General features: G+C 47.9%; 1 protein-coding gene and 1 long non-coding RNA gene across 3 annotated transcripts in view; one reads left to right on the top strand and one right to left on the bottom strand.

Moving 5' to 3' along the window:
* The window catches only part of LOC110134389 (uncharacterized), a 78,820-nt gene that overhangs the window by 33,179 nt on the left and 25,311 nt on the right, over positions 1-20,330 (bottom strand). The window contains exons 3-4 of one of the 2 annotated variants that reach the window (XR_011489827.1): positions 12,605-12,744; positions 9,383-9,516 (exon numbers count right to left, since the gene is read on the bottom strand). This is a non-coding gene — a long non-coding RNA (uncharacterized lncRNA). Of the gene's footprint in view, positions 1-9,382; positions 12,745-20,330 lie in introns of both variants that reach the window. The other variant, XR_011489826.1, reaches the window with a different exon arrangement.
* Positions 3,061-18,532, top strand: MS4A1 (membrane spanning 4-domains A1). Its single transcript, XM_070472888.1, has 7 exons — positions 3,061-3,261; positions 11,437-11,601; positions 12,048-12,167; positions 13,352-13,408; positions 14,936-15,172; positions 16,139-16,240; positions 17,341-18,532. Exons 2-7 carry the CDS (start codon positions 11,452-11,454, stop codon positions 17,575-17,577), a joined length of 903 nt encoding a protein of 300 aa, XP_070328989.1. The 5' UTR covers positions 3,061-3,261; positions 11,437-11,451; the 3' UTR covers positions 17,578-18,532.

Genomic DNA, 20,330 nt, shown 5'->3' on the forward strand with positions numbered 1-20,330 from the left:
AGATTCTTTTATTTTTAGCTTTATTGAGTTATAGTTTATTCACCAAAAAACTGCACACATCTAATGTGTGCATACGCCCTGTACCATCACCAAGCCGCTAAGCCTGCCCATCACTCCAAAGTGTTCCTTCTGTCCTTTTGTGGATTTTAGTTTTAGTTTTTAGTGAAAATGCTTAGTCTGAGGTCTATCCTCTTAGCCTATTTTCAAGTGCACAATACCATATTATTAACTATAAATTCTCTGCTGGACAACAGATCTCTAAAACTTACTCATCTTATGTAACTGTATATCCATTGAAAAACAAATCCCCATTAAATTTGACTACACATTCAAGGGGGACTTTCAAAAATCCCAATGCACCGCATACCACCACGGACCAATTAAATCAGACTGTGGTAAGAGTCGGACATCGGTATTTTTTGAAGGTTACCAGGTAACTGCAATGCAGAGCAAAACGTGGAGACAACTCCTTCGCTCTTAATGGAAGACAGAGTCTCTTAGCTGCTTTTGCATTCTCCCTGATAGTGTCTCATGTCTGGCAGCCTGTGGAGAATGCTGTTGTAAGCCCATGCAGAGGGGAAATAAAGCCTTAATATTATGATGAAAATTGTTCTGTGGTCATAGAACTACGACAGTCTCACGAAGCTCCCGGAGGTTCCCAGACTGCCCTTTGATGACAGCTGCCTGGGAAGGGTTAGGGCTCTCACCTCCACCATCTCTTGCTTGTCGCTGACACCTTGAAAGAGGTGTAACTGGCCCGCATCTCAGACTGAAGCTCACCTTGAAAGAGGTGCAACTGGCCCGCATCTCAGACTGAAGCTCAGAGTGGCTAACTTCTCTCAGACACAAAAGGGAGCATGATTTAGTTCAGCATTTGAATCAAAATCCCTAACATTAAATCCTGTTATCCTCTGCTTCTTTAGGCATGGGGAAAACAGCATGCCTCAAGAACAAATGAGCAGGTTTTCATTTCTGCTCTAAGCTGGAAAGAGAAAGGCATAGTTGAGGGCAGAGGGCGGGGGAGCAGGGTTCCGATGAAAAGTAGGTGGTAGCCTATGGGTAGGGTTCTGCTGAGTAGGGTTTAGACTGTATTTGAGGAGGAGAGGCTTGTCATATAATAATAAGGGCTTTTAAGTCAGGCGTTGGTTTTGACCTTTAAAGCAAAGTGACTTGAACAAATTATTTAACCTTTGTGAGCTTTAAACTCCTACACTAAGACGTAATGATACTACCTACCTAACATGTTTACTCTGAACCTTAAATGAAATGTGAATTGATTCTATGACTGCTTGGAATGTAAAAGTCACTCAGAAAATGGTGGGTTTTCTTTGAAATTTATAATTGCAGTTATCTTGCTTCCCAAACATCACTATCACTTACTCTGTGACTGTGAATCAGTTTCCCCCGTTTCCTCTGAACTTCAGTTACCACAATTATAAAACGGAATCAATACTATAGGTGTTACATGGACAGTGCTTGGCATATAAGCAGATATGCAACTCATGTTATTTTTTTAATATAAAGTAGTCCCTCAAAACAGAAGGAAGGGGCTTTCCTGGTGGCTCAGTAGTAAAGAATCCATCTGCCAAAGCAAGAGTGAAAAAAGCACAAGTGTCAGTCACTTAGTTGTGTCTCAGTCTTTGCAACAGCGTGGATTGCAGCCCACCAGGCTCCTCTGTCCGTGGGATTTCCCAGGCAAGAGTATTGGAGCGGGTTGCCATTTCCTTCTCTGGGGGATGGATCTCGCTGACCCAGAGAGCGAATCCTGTCCCCTGCATCTCCCGCACTGCGGGCAGATTCTTTATCGCGGAGCCAGCAGGGAAAGCCTCAGGCCTCACAGTCCGCCACGACTCAGACCCCGGGGTGTTGCCGGCTGCTGAGCACGTCAGCAGATGCTCGTCGGCCGCAGCCGGAACCTTAGACGGACGGGGGTCCCATGTGTCCACCCTCTTCACTCTGCAGTGTCAGAGAGGCGGCCGCGTGGCCCCTAGATGTGCGGGCTTGATGGCAGCCAGTTCTCCGCTCAAACGCCAGCCTGTCCCACTCAGGAGCTGCCCCAACGGTGGGGAGATGGCACTTTCTCTATGTGCCCCCAATCAGCCTCTCCAGAATGACTTTTACTTGGCTTTAATCATCTGATTCCAGATCACCTTAAAGAAAAGAGAGGGAGAAATAGAGGAGAGAGAGAGAGAGCAAGAGAGAGGGTATGAACTGACCCCAGGTTCAGCGGCAGAGCTGCCGTGTTTCGGCCTTTAGACCCAGCCAACGACGGCCCAGCTACAGCCCTGGGTCTCTAATGAGATAAATCAATAGATAGGAAAATGTAAAAGTCAGGGAAAATCCAAACTCTGAACAAAAAGGCTGTATGCTGTAGGGCAAGGGGCACGGTATCTTCGGACAAAGCTCTCGGCTTCGTGTTCGATTCCGATTTGATTTGATTTGACCCATCTTCCATCTCCTCTCCTGGCCATCACGTCCCTCCACCCCCTCAGCTGATCTGGCTCTGGGTCGGCAGTCGCATGCCCCCAGCCCCTGCTGCAGAGAGACGGCACGCGGGGGGCTAGACGGAGGGGAAGGGCGAGCATGTAGGTAAGAGCGCTGTTTCAATGACACCCGCAAACGTGGAACTCTCCCCTCGAGCTTCTGGGGGCACGTTCAATATTCTTAGGCCATTTCTACTAAATTCAACGTGAGACACACGAGGTCCCACCAGAACTCTACGTGTGGGCAAACGAGGGTGAGGAGGGCACACACACCACTTCCCCTGCAAGGGCTGAGCGATCCTCGGATCGCTCTGCGCGGACGCCTCCTTCCCACCTGCCCCCTCCGAAAAGCAGCCGGGAAAAGGTAGGAGTCCCAACAGCCCTTCTTGGGAGGACTTCTAGAGCCCCTCTTGCCCTTGGGGACCTACCACCCACACCTGCTCACAGGGCGGGGGTGCACAGTTCTTCTAATTAAGGCGGCGTGAAGTACGCCTGGCCGTCCCCTGGGGTCTTTTTCAAGAAGTGAAACCTCCTGGTACGGCAGGAACTTTTTTGTATATCCTCCGGCTCTCATAACCGTGTATTAAACTCAAGCCGTCGGGGCAGAGCCCAAGGTAGCAGAAGCCCCTGACTTCCTGTCACCTGGTATCTATCCGCGATCCCAGGCCCGGCCCTTCTCACTCTGGGCCCCGTGTCCTGGGGAAACGAGCTGGCGAGGTGAACTCGGCGGCCAGAACCCACACATCAGCCCTTGAGCCTTGAGACCTCGGAGACTCAGGTAAGGGATCCCTTGCCCTGTGTAAGTGACTCTGAGGCAGTGATGGTCCGCGAGACAGGAGGCTCAGCTTTGACGCTGGGGCTTCCCTGCTCGGGTTTTCCGGTACTGTCATTATCTGGGGAGGGGTGATCCAAGACCCGCGGTCCACCTCTGTCTTAACTGCTCTCTCTCTCAAGAATGGCCTGGGCCAATCAACTCTGGGTCATTCTACAAAAGCAGCAGATTGCAATATGTCGATTAAAGCATGGTTACTACCCGCTGAGCTCCAACCCGAGCTCCACCATCGACAACTTACTAAACCTCGATATTGCTCGGTTTCCTTATCTATAAAGTGGGGGCAGTAGTAATACCCCCTGCACTATGAAGAATAAACGAGCTAAAATCCCGACGCTCTTAGAACGGCCCTGTACCAAGTAAGAAAACCAGCCACGGCTATCATGAAAATAACACGCCTCGCACTTTAAATGCTTTTGTCTCCGGAGATGCGCACTAAATGTGCATAGCCTGAGGTGTTGGTAAGCCTCTCGGGCTAAAAGTCTCTGAATGGGCTTGGTGGACAGCGCAAAACCCTGCCTCGAGTCCAGCTGCTGGGGGGGGGGGGCGGGGGGTGTGAGGAGGATCTCGTGAAGGCCGATAGAGATGACTTAACCCTGCCACGGTTCTTTCCTGAAACCAGCAACGCTCCCCATAAAACAGTCTCAGCTCACTGGTCAACAGGTGAGGGGAGATGGTCGCCTTTTGGTCTGACACCTGAGTATGTGCAAAGCTGCCCAGGGAAGAAAATCAGTTTTCTATTTATTAGCTCATAGTGTGCAGAAAAGATCTTCCCTGTAGCTCAGATGGTAAAAGAGTTGGCCTGCAATGCAGGAGACCTGGGTTCAATCCCTGGGTTGGGAAGATCCCCTGGAGAAGGAAATGACAACCCACTCTAGTATTCTTGCCTGGAGAATCCATGGATGGAGGAGTCTGGCGGGCTACAGTCCATGGGGTCACAAAGAGTGGGTCACGACTGTAGTGAATAACACTGCTCCAGCTAGTGTGTAGGAAAGAGGTTCTTATGTAATCCTAGTACAGGCATTCCCAGAAGGAATTTACACTCCATTAGAGGGACTAACAGTATGACATGGGAAAGATGACTTTTGTTGACAAGGAACGCAAAGAGCTGGGGGTGTAAAGAACTCCTGGCCGGGAAGAGCCTTCCATGTGTGTGCTCAGTCGTGCCTGGCTCTTTCGGGGCCCCCTGAGCTGAAGCCCGCCAGGCTCCTGTGTCCACGGGATTCTCCAGGCAAGGACACTGGAGTGGGTTGCCACGCCCTCCTCCAGGGGCTCTTCCCTTCCCAGAGACTGAACCCAGGTCTCTTGTGTCTCCTGAATCAGCAGGCGGATTTTTTTTACCACTAGTGCCGCCTGGGAGGCAGGAGATGTGTCCAGACCAGTGGCTTTGTGGGCAGTGGAGGGACGTGCACTTGAGAAACCATGTTGAGACCACCAGTGTTTCTGAAAACCAAGAGATGGGCTATGCTTCTTAAGCCTAAATTCTTAGAATAAAGCAAAGTCTGAAACTGTAAAAAGAAAAAGTCATGTAGAGTCTGTGAGCAGCCACGTGGATGGTTTCTCCAGCAAGCGATGACGGATCAGAGATGAGTTTGAGTTCAGGAAGAAGTATAACTTCAGCAGGGATTTAGAGAGCCTGATCTACTAGCCTCGCAGAGGATGGATTAGGAAAGAGAGAGATGAAGTCAGAAAAGTAAGGTTTTTGTGCTAGACCAGGAGAGGAAATGAGAATCTCACTCATGGGGTGACACTGGCAGTATAAAAAAAAAGAAAATAAAAGTCCACCTGCAAACTAAGATCCCTTACAGAGGTAGAAACAGCAGGACTTGGCCACTGGTTCTATGTGGAGGTGAAAGAACTGGAGAGGAATGTGGCTGCAGCTTTCCAAGCTGGGGTGGCAGGGATGCGGACGTGCAGCTGTCTGAGGGCTGGTGCCTGGCTCGACGGCACAGTCTTTATCTCTTGGAGCTGTCTCGCCCCCAGCTCCTGGCATGCAGGACCACAGTGACATGCAGGATCACAGTGACACGCAGGACCGTAGTTCCCAGACCAGGGGTGGAACCCGTGGCCCCTGCAGTGGAAGCGCAGGGTCGTAAACCACTGGGCCTCCAGGGAAATCCCTGCAGCACAGGCCTTGAAAAGAGCAGTTTCAGCTGAGTGGCTCCGCAGGAACTAGCCGCCGAGTGTCGAGGAGTAAGTGGGTGGCGAGGAAGTGGAGGGAGACAGGAAGCGCTTGAGATGCGGGGGTGGGCAGGACGGGGGGCTGGGAAGTGGCTGGGGCAGGCCCGGGTAGAGGAGGGGGCCTTGGGGTTGAGGGGCACCGCAGCACCTGCTGATCGCAGCAGAGGCTCCTCCTTCCGTTCTAAGCGTTGTGGACGCCGCGGGGGAGGAGAGGCGGAGAGGGCACAGGTGGCAGCACCGACGCGCACACGCGGCCGTGTGTGAAGCAGGGCGGACAGCTAGCGCGACGCTGCCGCGGACCGCGGGACGGAGGTTCAAGGGGGCGGGGTGGCGACGCAGTTACCCTTCCATTTGAAAAGATTTAAGGCTTAACTGTCACCGGAACCTGTGTTGTTTTTTTTTTTCAATTCTTTGGGCATCTTAAGTTGAAATTATCCCATGTTCTCAAAGTAAGACTTTGGCTGGAGAGATCAGATCACCAAGGTAGCAAGCAACAGAGCCGGGCACTGAAACGGCAGAGCTCTTCCCGCCTTATGCTCCACACACAGAACAAGGGCCAGAGATGCGAGAGCAGGTCTCTGAAGCGCTAACACCTCAGTGAAAGGAGGCGGGCTGGGGGCACCGGCAGAGGGAAGGGCAGTGAGACCACGCTTCCTCAGAGATAGGCACGCCGGCGGCCGCGAGGGTAAAATGCAAAACTGTTTCCCGTGGCAGAGGGGGAAGTTGAGGTGGCAAGGGCCGCGCGCCTTTGAGCTTCTGAGTAAGTGATGGGATTACTGGACCCAAAAGTCATGATTCAAACCAAAACCCATAAAGGCTGTGAGATCGTCTTCAGTAGATGGACACGAAAACAGTGTGGGTGCCGTTCACAAACCCAAAAAGATTTGCAGAAGTTGCTGTAATAAAACAGGGCAGGGTCTGATCAACGGAGTCCTGCTTTCAGTATAGTTCAGAGAAAATAAAATCCTCTTATGACCGCATTTTGACCAGTGTGATCAGTAACTGCTACCAAGTGTACCCACTAGTCTCGGAGCCTAACTGTGTGTGGGAAAACACGCCGGTGGGGACAAAAAGTCACTGTGAGCAATGAAAGAAAAAAAACATATAGGCTAAGTCTGCAGGAATCTACAATATTCTGATGAGAGTGTGGTCTAGTTTCATATATCCCCATAGAAAAAAATGAATAAAATCTTTCATTACTCAGTCCAAATAACCTGCTATAAATATATATATATATTTTATACATACATATATATACACCAGAGAAGCCTATATATATATATATATTTATAGGTGATATATATATATATGTGTGTGTGTGTGTGTGTGTGTGTGTGTGTGTGTATATATGGCTTCTGTGGTGTATATATAGATATTTCCATGAAAAAATGAAATAGCATAGAGAAACAAGTATGTCTGTGATTATAAATTACCATTTTACAGTAATACTTGCGTTGAAGATTTTGTAGAAATACACTTGCTGTAGTGAGGCATCATTTTAAGAGAAATAAAACATTCACCTCCAAAGGTCATTACTGCCATTGGTCATTGCTGACACAGCCCTAGCAGGACTTGTTTACATAAAAGGTTTATGTCACCAATGATAAAGGCATAACCTTAAGCAGCTGAGAAATAAGGAGAAATTAAGACAACGTAGTCCAGTCATCTCCTTCTGTCCATTAATTGATGACCTTGGCTCTGGAGAGAAGCAAGGTAACCCGGCTCATTCCATACTTGTTATTGCTGTTCAGTTGCTAAGTCGTGTCTGATTCTTTTGTGACCCCATGGACCCGCCAGGCTCCTCTGTCCATGAGATTTCCCAAGCAAGAGCCCTGGAGTGGGTTGCCATTTCCTTCTCCAGGGGACCGTCCCGCCGCGGGATCGAACTCACACTTCCTGCGTTGGCAGGCAGGTTCTTTACCGCTGAGCCACCAGGGAAGGCCCGTCCATGCTTTACCGTGGGGAGATTAACTCAGTCCTCAGAACCCCCATTTCCATGCCTGCAGAAAGACAGAATGCCCACGTAGTAGGACAGGTGTGGAGGAGCTGGAGCCAGGCACACTACCCCTGGACGGAGCGGGTGCGCAGTGAGCACCTGTGTGTGGTCCAGCCTGCAGCCCAGAGAAAAGGCCCCAACCTCGGAGCCCTGGGTTTGGCTCTGTCACTAACTGCAAGGTCTGTTTTTCTTTTACAAATATGTCCATCTTGTATTACTCATGGGAATAAAGCCCTAGAAATATAATTATGGGAGTACGCCAACATGTTTTTTGGCTGCACCACACACAGCCTGGGGGATCTTAGTTCCCCAAAGGGTCGAACCTGCACCCCCCGCAGTGGAAGTGCAGAGTCGTAACCGCTGGACCAGCAGGGAAATCCCCAGTGCAGGGCCTCCAACAAGGCATGCCCCATCCCTGGGCCACAGTTTCCTCATTTGTCAAGTGAACAGAATGGTTTCTGAGGTTCTGACTGGCGCTAATCACCCCGCCTGCTGACCAGAAATGACTTTGTAAACTCCCTTGGTAGTCTGTGTTAATATATGGCCTTTTGTTGGCGGTCCTGTGGGGCGGTTTGTGGTGAAAGCAGGTCCCTGAGACCACCTGGCATCTGGCAATCCAGAGCTGGGGCAAACACCAGTTCTGAAGCACCCACAGACTCTCCTCTTTCCTTCAGCCGTGGCTCAGACAGATGTTCCACTTTCAACTGATTTATAATCACCCAAATCATACGTTTATATGAATAGAAGGAAAAGATTCATAAAGGAAAGGCTAAATTCCTGTTCCCCATGGGAGACAAAGCAGCCTGGTATCATAGATACTGTGTTGGCTAGGTCTTAGCCCTCATTTTCTAACATTTTTATTGGAGTGTAGTTGCTTTAAAGTGTTGTGTTAGTCTGTGCTGTCCATCCAAGTCAATCAGCTGTTAGATGCACATACATCCCCCTCGTATTGGATTTCCTTCCCGTTTACATCAGAGAGCGCTGAGCCAGGCTCCCTGAGCTACGCAGCAGGTTGTCACAATCAGCTACTTCACGCACGGCGTGTACAGACGTCAGCCCCAATCTCCCAACTCGTCCCTCTGCGCTTCCCCACCGTGGTGATTCGTATGTTTGCTCTCTGTAATTATGCCTCTCTTTCTGCCGGGCCCTCATTTTAAATCTCTGATGGCCGTGTGACTTGGAACAAGTTACTAACTTCTGTGTGTCCTTGCTACCACTTCCACACACGAGAGGCAATGCTTCACCCCGTCTTCCCTGAGGCTCCGACGAGGTGCCAGACCCAGAATGCCGCTGTCACTGGGAAGTGGGCACAGACAGGGCCTGGGAGGCTCCCGACACCTGTCCTCAGCAGGCCCGAAGGTGCCCGGAGGTAAGCAAGCAGGATGCACGGCCTTGGCCTCCAAGGCCGCTTACGTGACTCAGTCAATGAGGACAACACGAATTGTGTGTCCCTAAAGGAAGATTTCCAGGGCCCAGGAAAGGCTCTGTGGAATTCATGCCAGTAACTGACACACAGAAATGAATACCGAAGGGGATCACACGATGAAGAAGGCAGAATGGTCTTAAAATGTCAGAACTGGAAGGGACATTTCTGTTCAGAATCCAGAGATCAAACCACATTTACTTTCTCCCTGTGTATGGGGCATTTTCACTTACGTTAACTTATTTATCACATCCTGCCTGTGAAAGGTGTATTGGTCTCATTTTTCAGATGGAAAAAAATAGAAGCGAATGCTCCTAAAGGAAATCATGTTACAAATAGGAACAAGAACAAAAGAAGCGAATGCTTCAGACATGGGTGCTTTACCTGCATTTACTTCTTCAATTACCGTCACGAAGAAACTTCTAAATCCAGGCACGCTTTCATCACTTTTAAAAGTACTCACTCACTTGTCTGACTGTCCCCAGGTCTCGAGGGTGGCACGGGGCCCCTCCATCTTCACTGTAGCATGCGGGGTCTCCGGTGGCATCCTGCAAACTCTTAGTCGCGGCATGTGGCTCATCACAGACGGGACCCGGGCCCCCTGCAGTGGGAGCGGAGTCTTAGCCACTAGACCTCCGGGGAAGTCCCAGGCATGCTGAATAGTAAAGAAGAAACGCAAGGGGTTTGTGTTCTAGAAAGGAGAGACAAACGATAAACAAGCAAGCAAATGCAGTAATTACTCACAATGAGTGACCACAAAGCAAAGAAAGGCAGGTGCTGTGGGAGACTCATCAGGAGGCCGCACTGTGGGCTGAGGGCTCGGGGAAGGCTTCTTCGAGATGCCAAGGTCTGAGCTGCCCCGGCTGAGGCACCCACGCCATTGGGCCATTTAAGTCTTACAGCAACCGCATGAGACAGGAATCATCACTGTCCCTGTTTTATGGCTGAAGAACTTGAGGCCCAGAGAATTTGAAGAACTTGCCCAAAGTTTCACAGCAAACAGGGAAATCCTGATCTGAACCTAGGCAGTCTGATGTGTGGCTCAGGAGGCCACCATCTTACACAGAGCCTTCGAGAGCCTCCCTGGGGTGATGTGCTCAAGGCTGCTCCTGTCCTCGGAGCGGGGGAGGCTGTGCCGGCCCCTCCTGACTGCAGGCCAGTCTTCCCCGTCCCCCACCACGGCGACTCTGGCCCGCCACCACGAACAAAAGCAGGTAAGCAAAGGGGCAAGGGCAAGCCCGTGAGAAATCCGCTAATATTAAAGCACGAGAAAAGCATCCAAGGCTGACAGGCACACAGAACTCACGAATTAATGAGCATAACCTTCTCCACAACGAAAAACCATGTCCCTGCTGTGGTTGTCGAGAATACTGGCAGGGACCCCTGAGCCAGACACCTGTACGTTCAAAGAACAGTCACAACCTAAAAGTTGAGAATCTCCTTTTATTTGGCAGAAAGTTTTAGGACTTAAGGCCAAGAGGCAGCGTCTCAAGGAGTCCTGGAAGAGCGGCTCTGCGGAGCTGAGGGAAGGCGCCAGGTCATTCAGGTGTGAAACAAAGGGCAGGGGGCCTGAACACCAAGATGCTCCTGTTAACTAAAGGAAAGCAGACATTCCAAGTTAGGGAATTTAGTGCTTTCTATGTATGGGAAGATGTAAGAGTCTGGCCTCATGGAAATCAGTCCTTTCATGTTGTTGTTCAGTCACTGAGTCGTGTCTGATCCCATGGACTGCAGCACACCAGGCCTCCCTGTCCTTCACCATTTCCTGCAGCTTGCTCAAACTCATGCCCGTCGAATTGGTGATGCCATCCAACCATCTCATCCTCTGTCATCCCTTTCTCCTCCTGCCCTCAGTCTTTCCCAGCATCAGGGTCTTTCCAGTGAGTTAGCTTTTCACATCAGGTGGTCAAACTATTGGAGTTTCAGCTTCAGCATTAGTCCTTCCAATGAATATTCAGGACGGGTTTCCTTTAGCATGGACTGGTTGGATCTCCTTACAGTCCAAGGGACTCTCAAGAGTCTTCTCCAACACCACAGTTCAAAAGCATCAATTCTTCGGTGCTCAGCTTTCTTTATAGTTCAACTCTCACATCCATACATGACTATTGGAAAAACCATAGCCTTGACTAGACGGACCTTTGTTGGCAAAGTAATGTCTCTGCTTTTTAGTATGCTGTCTAGGTTGGTCATAACTTTTCTTCCAAGGAGCAAGTGTCTTTTAATGGGTGCCCTTAGGGCTCAGAAACACACTGCAGGGCCAGAGTCACTGATGACTCTGACATCCTCGATTACTGATCAGGCAGGCAATACTCCACTTCTCATACCTTGTCCGAGATGCTCCCCCAGACCCTGTCTCAGAATGTGGAAGGAGGCCTGGCCTTGGATCCAGAGCCAGTAGGAAGAGGCCCTGACTGCTCTCAGGGACACCTGTGCAGAGACCACAGAGGAAACCATTCAGATTCACGACAAGACGAAGTTGGCTGACAATCCTGCTTCCTCCCATTTTATTATTTATCTCCAGGAGTCTGAGAGCAAAATGACGACACCCAGGAATTCAATGGTTGGAGCTTTCCCAGCGGAAGGTCCCACTGCCATGCATGCTGCTCAGAAAGTGATTCCCAGGAGGGTGCTTGCAGTGGTGGGCCCCACACAGAGCTTCTTCATGAGGGAAGCGAAGGCTCTGGGGGTAAGTCAGTCACCCCGCATTCCACATCCTAGGGACTGTCTGGCCTCCAGAAGCAGCTACTACGGGCCAGGCACAGGATTCAACCTGACTTGAAGGTATTTGATCCAACAGGAGGTGTTCTTTACGTCTGACACAGGGGTTCAAACCAGGGATGCACAGAGATTTCTGTGGTAATCTTATGCTGCCCTGCCATGATCCTGAGATTTGCACAGTTAGGGGCCTCCATCCCAATTCATCACGAGTATCCCAATACACCTGCTGTGGAAATGCTGGGGTGGTGGGGAAAATGAATCTGAAGATGACAAAGGTCTTGGGCCCTTCAACGCTTGCTCTGGACATGTCACACAGCCCGTCCGCTCAGGAGCCAGGGCTTCCAGGCCCCGCTCCTGCTTCCTGACTGGATGACAATTTCAGTTCCACCATCAGCGCCCCTCTCCTCCCCGCAGGCTGTCCAGATTATGAACGGGCTGTTCCACATTGCCCTGGGAAGCCTCATGCTGATCCACAAGGACGTCTACATGCCCATCTGTGTAACCTTGTGGTACCCTCTCTGGGGAGGTATCATGGTGAGTAAAACCTGGTAGCCTTTTTGGGGAGTGATGCAGACAGAAATGCTCAAAGAAGCTCCACAGGAATATACCAGATCACATACGTGTTGAGGAAAGCAGAGCGCTGGGGACAGGCTGTCTGGTTGCAGGGATTAGAGGAAAAAGAGGCGGAGTTGAGCCCGAGTCTCGTGGTTGAGTCAGTGGATGCTTCACGGGAGTTCAGAGAACGCGGCCCTACGGGGAGGTCCGCAGCGAGGGAAGACCGCTCGCAGCCCCACCTCTCCAAACTCCACGGCTGGGGTGGAGCTGGGTGGGTCCTAGGCTGTTCGGGTTGGTGTTTCGGAAGCGAGGGGGGCGGGGGCATCGCAGCTCCTCCCCCCGGCCCTTCCCCCCGACGATTCTCTTTCGCCCCTGTCTCATGTGGTGGAACAGTCCCATGCCGAAAAACCCCTCACCTGTCAGCGGAGCGGTAATCCTCATGGTTGCTCCACGTGCAGCTTTCCAGGTCTGCAACCCCGTGCGGATGAGCTGTGAGGCAGTGACGTCTTTATCCCCGGTACCCTTTCATAGATGAGCTCTGAAGACTGGTTCAGGACTGAAATTTTCAGGGCAAGGAGAGATCGATTAGAGTCCGAGTTTCCTCCATTTTACAGCTTGAGGAGTAGAAGCGGAAGACGAGAAATAATGATCACTTCCTGTAGCAGCCCACATTTTAATGAAGCGCCTGCTACATGCAGGCCAAGTGCTGCTTCTATGTCAGTTCACTCACCACTGCCATCAGTCATTTAAAACACCCTGAACTCCAAAGAACAATTCCCCAAATTTACAAAAAAAAAAAAAAAAAAAGGAAAGCTAAAACTTTTAAATTCACAGTGTGAGTACTAGTTGACATGGAAATGTGAGTTCTGCCTGTGGTTTTACTAAATGCCTAGTCACAGATCCCCAGCTGGTTGAACGAAAAGCATGGATTTAATGTGGTTGAGCCTGAATAGTGGAGAAATACGTGCTGAAAAATGAATGAATCCATTAAAAAGGGCTGGACAGTGCAGGGAAAGTGGTTGAAAGGGTGGACAGCTTTTTCACAATTGCTTCTCCATGTTAAAAGATGACCTTTCTCTCTGCCCCCCTCCCCACTGCTTCTCCCATCCCTCCCCACCCCCCTCACACCCCCACCCCTCCCCACCCACCACCTCTCTTTACAGTACATCATTTCTGGATCACTGCTGGCAGCAGCAGAGAAAAACTCCACACAGAGCATGGCAAGTAATCGAATGTCCTCCTTTCCCACACATCAGAGCAGTGTCTACTTTCTCAGCTGGAAACAAGGACCCTGGAAGACCCTTGTAGTTACAGTAGCACTGTGACCCCTCAACCCCCAAAAGTGAAAGACTCTCTGTGATGCTACTGTGATCAGTTCATAAAAAACATGAAAATGGGATGTCCATGGAAACAGAATCAGAGGCAGATCGGTGAAGAGCAGGCTTACAGTCTCAGGAATGAGAGATGCTGCAAGAGACAGATCTCTTTGAAAGTCACGCCACTCCTCTCAGATCAGCATTGAAGAAAATGGTCTAATCAAGGCTGTGACTGACTCAAGTCTTAGTTAACCTTGAGCCTTAGTTAGCCTTGAACCTTGGGCAAGCCAGCTTCCCCCGTGTACCTCTAAGTTTTCACCTGTAAGATGGAGATAACAGTCCTTGCTACCATATGAAATTATCCTGAGGATAAAACGGAGTGACATATATGCAGGATAAAATATATGAAGGTGCTTCAGAGTCTATAAGGAGCTAGAGCGGTCTTGTTCATATACCCCTCAGGACACACTGACATTCAGGCAGACCCCCTGATACTCTACAGGTCAAGAGTTTACCAGCAGACTTCCTTCTTCAACTTTTCTATACTTACTAAGGTCCTACTAATTTAAGTCACTTCCAAAGTCCATGAGAGATTGAGACTGAGATGGCTCCCCTCTAGAGGTGGTCTGACAAACTCACTTTTCAGGGAAAAAAGCAAATGTTCGTGAAGATGAAACTGTATTTAAGATATAGCCAGTTGTACTGACTTGCCATCTGTAGGTCATACAACCAGGGATGAAATCTGTGTGTTGTGAGATAATCATCAGTAACACCACATCATTATGGTGCTTGTTGCATGAATCTTCCTGTTTTTGACCTTTCATCATCCCTGCAAGGCGGCGTGTCACACTGACAGCCTCTAACCTGGTGCTTCCCAGAGACGTAGCCTGAAGTGTATTTGTTTTGAGAGATGGTTGACTGGGGCTGACTGCAACCTGTGTCCACAGGGAAGGAGAAGGTGTATTACTATTCGTGTGTTTCCACTTGAAGATACAGACCTAGAGGGGCCAACCTTCTCTCCCTGCCTATAGCCCAAAGCTTCCTGCTTCACTGCGACATACTCTGAATACTACTTACTTCATTTACTCAACAGCTGTGCGCTGAACGTCTACTAGGATTCCGGGGCGGGGCGGGGGCACTGGCAGCTAAAGGAAGTACAAGGATCACTTCTAGAACATTTTCTTGAGGAACTGACTGAATGGGTGGCAGAAACGAGGTGGGGAGGACCGAGAAAGCGACAAGGTGCAGACAGGACGGTGTTTATTTTGCAGTGACAAGGAGACTAAAACAGCCGAGAGAAACAGGACTCAGCAGGATTTAGATGTAGTACCTTTATGAGTCAGGAAAATAAGATCTGGAACTCTGTCCTAGCTTATATTGTCCAATTGGAAATTAGACTCAATTAATAAATATCTGTGTCTCTTATTTCAGCTCACAGGAAGAGTAATAATGAACTCTTTGAGCCTCTTTGCTGCTATTTCTGGAATAATTTTTTTGATCATGGACATATTTAATATGACAATTTCCCATTTTTTTAAAATGGAGAATCTGAACCTTATTAAGACTCAGATGCCATATATTAACATAAACAACTGTGAACGAGCTAACCCTGATGAGAATAACTCTCAGTCCATGGAATATTGTGCCAGGATACGGTTTGTGTTCTTGGTAAGTATAAAACTGTATTTATTTTCAGGAAGGAAGCATGGCATTTTCCTTATGATCATCAGCTCTGGATCCAGACTGTCTGTGTCTGCACTTATTGCCTATACGGTTTGGAGCCAGAATTCTGACCACACCACACTGTGTCTCATGTTCTTCCTCTGTAAAATGGGAGACGGTAACAGTATTTATAGAACTGTTTTGAGGGATGAGTTAACACAGAAAAGCACTTTGAACAGTGTCTTACCAGACACAGCACAGATGTGCTATTTAAGCCTTTGCTTTAACATTTATAGGTATTATTAATGGAACTAATATTTATCATTTTTATTATTAAGATGAACACTGAAGAACCTAAGTTGTAATGAATATCATTTGCCTCAAGGGCTTCCCAGGTGGCTCAGTAGTTAGAATCCACCTGCCAATGCAGGAGAGGTGGGTTCGATCCCTGGGTCGGGAAGATCCCCTGGAGAAGGGAATGGCAGCCCACTCCAGTACTCTTGCCTGGAAAACCCCATGGACGCAGGAGCCCGGCGGGTTACAGTCCATGAGATCAGGCCTTTAGCAACTAAAACTTCACTTCACTTGAAGGGAAAAGAAATACATCTCCCAGGTGCGGAGAGATTTCCTTGATGCGATACTATACCACCTAAAGCTGGATACAGTTTCATGTGGAACTCACATTAAACTGTTCTTGCCTACATGGAATTGACTCTTCAGCTAATTATCACTGCCTTACTTTGGGTCAACAACATACACTCTGTGTTAAGTGCCAGGAGTTTACTAAGGGTTGGTTAGGGTTATGCAGATACCAGCATTTCTCACAGTTAGTCACTATTTCCCTAAAGAATCGACCTTTTCATCATTTACTTTTAGTCATCAGTCATTTTAGTCATCGGTCATTTACTGTGCATTAACCATATTCTCGTGGCTTCAGTAGCACATTTTCACCCTAATTTTTCTGTTTTTCAGAGCAATTTCGCAGTGATGATGATCTTTGCCTTCCTCCAGAAACTTGTGACAGCTGGCACTGTTGAGAATGAGTGGAAAAAAATATGCTCCAGACCCAAAGCTGTAAGTATAAGCTGTGCTATTCACAACCTCCCTTAGGAAAGTCTCACGTGCAAAATATCATTTATGGAGAGCATAATCTGCTAAGTCTGGGAGCATCATGAAAAATGATTCTGGCATATTTCTGGGAAGCAGAAAATACCAGTAATAGTCAGTGTATTTGTTTTGAGAAACGGCTGACTGGGGCTGGTTGCAACCTGTGTCCACAGGGAAGGAGAAGGTGTATTACTATTTGTGTGTTTCCATTTGATGGTACAGACCTAGAGGGGCCAATCTGTTCTCTCCCTGCCTATAGCCAGAAAGTATCCTGCTTCACTGCGACATAATCTAAATACTACTTACTTCATTTACTCAACAGTTGTGCTCTGAACGTCTACTAGGATTCCCACGGCGGGGAGGGGGCGGGGGCATGGCAGTTAAAGGAAGTACAAGAGTTCTATGCTACGTGCATCCTCTTCCTAGCCTTGGACTCTGCTGGACTTCAGTCATGCCTCTTGATTTCAGGTTTCCATACTTAGTGTATAAAAGCAGGATGGCTTAAGGCTGATTAAAGCCACTAGTTCTTCCAAACCCAATTTCTCAGTACTCCCTTCTCCCCTCTTCTTTCTATCTAATCTCTCATCCAAAACAATAGGTTCAAAGAGGCCCTACAGTTGAGATATGAATATCCCAGGGATAGATCAACTATCAACTGCTTTAGAACCACAGGATGTCAGCTTTGCAATAGAATTTAGAAATCATTGTTAATGCCTTCATTTTGCAAGTGAGGAAAATAGGATTAGAGACAGCAAGTCAATACTTTCCTGAGGTTATCTCCAATAAAGGCCAGTCAAAACTGAAATATAAATTCCTCTATTATTGCAGTGTTCTTTCCCAAACACTGAGAGATCATTCCAGGTAAGGTGGCAAGTGTTTGTTGGCCTTGAGGATAAGCCTTGATTAGTGGTTTGGTGACGATCTGAATTATCTGGGAAACCAATCCTGGCATGCAGAAGCATCTAGAAAACAGCATAAAAACCAGGAGATATTGATATTTGTGCAGATTGTTGAGAAATGTGCCAATGATCAAAGTCAAGAAAAGTTTGCTAAATTTTGTGTTCCAGAACATCGTTCTCCTGTCAGCTGAAGAAAAAAAGGAACAGGCGATCGAAATAAAAGAAGAAGTGTTTGAGCAGACTGAAGTGGCTGAGCAGATTGAAATATCTTCCCTACCAAAGAATGAAGAAGACATTGAGATTATTCCCGTCCAAGAAGAAGAGGAAGAAGAAGCAGAAATGAACTTCCCGGAGCCCCCCCAGGATCAGGGAGACGCGCCAATAGAAAACGATAGTGTCCCTTAAACGGTCTCTTTTCTTTGTTGTCGTCTTTTCTTTTAGCATTAGTGTTCACAGCTTCCCAGAGACTTATTTACCCGCATTTCTGAAGGCACTCTGCACGTGGCCGCCACGTCTTTCTCTGGTCTTTGCGTGGAGGGGCCACAGACAGCTCCCTTCTCCCCATCCTCACTCAGAGTATGCACACAGGCCACTGCAGCAGACTGCAGCATCGTGTTTCTCGCTTAGCACAGCCTTCTCACATTGAAAAGAGCGAAGTCTGAGTGAGGGCTGCAGAGTGTGGTTTGCCGCCGGCCTGACCCTCGGATAAGGTGTGGCCGTGGCAGCCGAGTAGTCACAGCAGCAGCCGCCGCAGAGTTTGTCTTCCGTTGCTTCTCTCTGCAACAGGCAGACTGTGTATCAGATGAAAAGTGTAAGTGACCGCTCCATGCCATCCTTAAGCTATCTTTGATTCCTTCCACACCTATATATTTATATATGTGTGAAATCTCTTTTGCACCACTGTTTTCAGGAAAGTAAAAGATAATGATAATGAAGTACAGTAAAGAACCTATTCCATCTGTCTTTCTATGGGCTGACACTGTGCCTCTGTGTCTCACTGGAGGAGCTCTAAGGGGCCAGTCCTCAGCCCTGTCTCTGTACAAACAGCACCGCTTATACCTGGATCTGTCTCCTTCCGTCTTAACTTTTCTTAACTCCTCCTCCAGGCTCTTGGCTGCTCTATCTACATACTTTTCGCCTTTAGGCAAGAGAAGAAAGAATGATAGAAAAAAATGCCATAATGAACACCCAAATCGCAAAGGACAATCAATGCTTGTATTTGTACAGTGTTTTCCAGTTCACAAAATATTTTATCAAATAAGTGTAATTGATCTTCCATGATCAAGGAAAAAAATTCCTATCTCTGTTTTACAATGCTCACACAGTAAGTAAATAAATCAATGTAACTTTTCAATAGTAACAGCAAGTAATTTTGAGAGTCTTATTTGGTACCCAGATCATCTTATTCAAATGCTATCATGCTTGAAACAATGAAATTGCCTATCCAGTGTCTATGTAAGAGCCAAGTCAACAGGTTTATCAAGCACCTGCTCTCTGACCAGCATGACAGAGGTGTTGAGAAAGACACAAAAGAGTCAGAAATCATGTTTTACCCCTTGGGGACAAAAAACTTAAACATTCACGATCTAAACTCATTAACACACAATTAGCTGCCAGATTATAAAATGCAGATACTAAGTGCTAGAGAAATTCTGAGAAAGAAGATCATGCTTGAAAATAACATAATTACTTATAATGCCAAATCTCAGGGACTGTTTACCCTACCTCTAGATTATATTCGGAGAGGTTACTACCTTACACAGAGAGAGCGTTAACCTAGGAACATGTCACTAAAATCTATCATCTGCGTTTGAGCATTTGATGCATGGTAAATGCTGCCAGACCCTGACAGCTATACAGACGATGCAATTTCCACTCTCAGTGACATTTCCACTTTGTTGCTGCTGCTGCTAAGTCACTTCAGTCGTCTCCGACTCTGTGCGACCCCACAGACAGCAGCCCACCAGGCTCCCCCATCCCTGGGATTCTCCAGGTAAGAACACTGGAGTGGGTTGCCATTTCCTTCTCCAGCGCATGCAAGTGAAAAGTGAAAGTGAAGTCGTTCAGTCGTGTCTGACTCTTAGCGACCTCATGGACTGCAGCCCACCAGGCTCCTCCGTCCATGGGATTCTCCAGGCAAGAGTACTGGAGTGGGGTGCCATTGCCTTCTCCACTCCACTTTGTTAGGGACCACGAATTAAAGATATTTCTGATGATTAGAGAAAAAAATGTAGGTGGGGCATTTCTCTATGTAAAGTTCTCGAAAATGGCTTTAAATGAATAAAACTCTCTGCGTGTGCTCAGCTGCAGCAGGTGATTCCAACATGGTATTTCCCTGAGATTTTTTACTCTCGTAACATTCTGGTCACAGGAGCCTCCACCACTCTCAAGTTCAGATTCACGTAACCCTAGTCTGGGTTTGAACCGTGAGATGTCAAGACATTGACTATTCATGTCAATATATTCTAACACACACACACACATATTCCCAAGGAAAGTTCTCCTGGAGTAGGTCATTAATAACACATTCCTTCCTGTGTTCACTCCAGAATGTGACTGGACTATATAGTGGTGGACTAGGACCAGTCCCTGCCTTGGACTAGGGGAAAGGGAAGTGGGTGCAGCTATGACCAACTCAAGGCAAAAACTGGTGAGAAAACCTTCAAAAAAGATAAGATCTTGGGACTTCCCTGACTGTCCAGTGGTTAAGACACTGCACTTCCAATGCAGGAGGCATGGGTTTAATCCTTCGTTGGGAAACTAAGATCCTACATGCCATGCTGCATGGCCAAAAAATTAAAAATTAAAAAAAGGACACAAGATCTTATTTCTATCTCATTTTCTCAACTTCTGAAATATATATGAGGATCCTTCTCCAAACACATGGCTTCCTTAAGTATTTTAGTTTCTTTTATTCATTTTTTAAAATAGGGCTTCCATCATAGCTCAGTCGGTAAACAATCTACCTGCAATGCAGGACACCCAGGTTCAATTCCTGGGTTGGGAAAATGCCCTGGAGAAGGAAATGGTAACCCACTCCAGTATTCTTGCCTGGAGAATCCCATGGACAGAAGAGCCTGGCAGGATATGGTTGATGGGGTCTCAAGAGTTGGACTTGACTTAGTAACTAAATCAATTCATTTTTATATTTTCAACTA

Source organism: Odocoileus virginianus, chromosome 10, assembly GCF_023699985.2.
Source record: "Odocoileus virginianus isolate 20LAN1187 ecotype Illinois chromosome 10, Ovbor_1.2, whole genome shotgun sequence".
In the NCBI taxonomy this organism is placed as follows: Eukaryota; Metazoa; Chordata; class Mammalia; order Artiodactyla; family Cervidae; genus Odocoileus; species Odocoileus virginianus.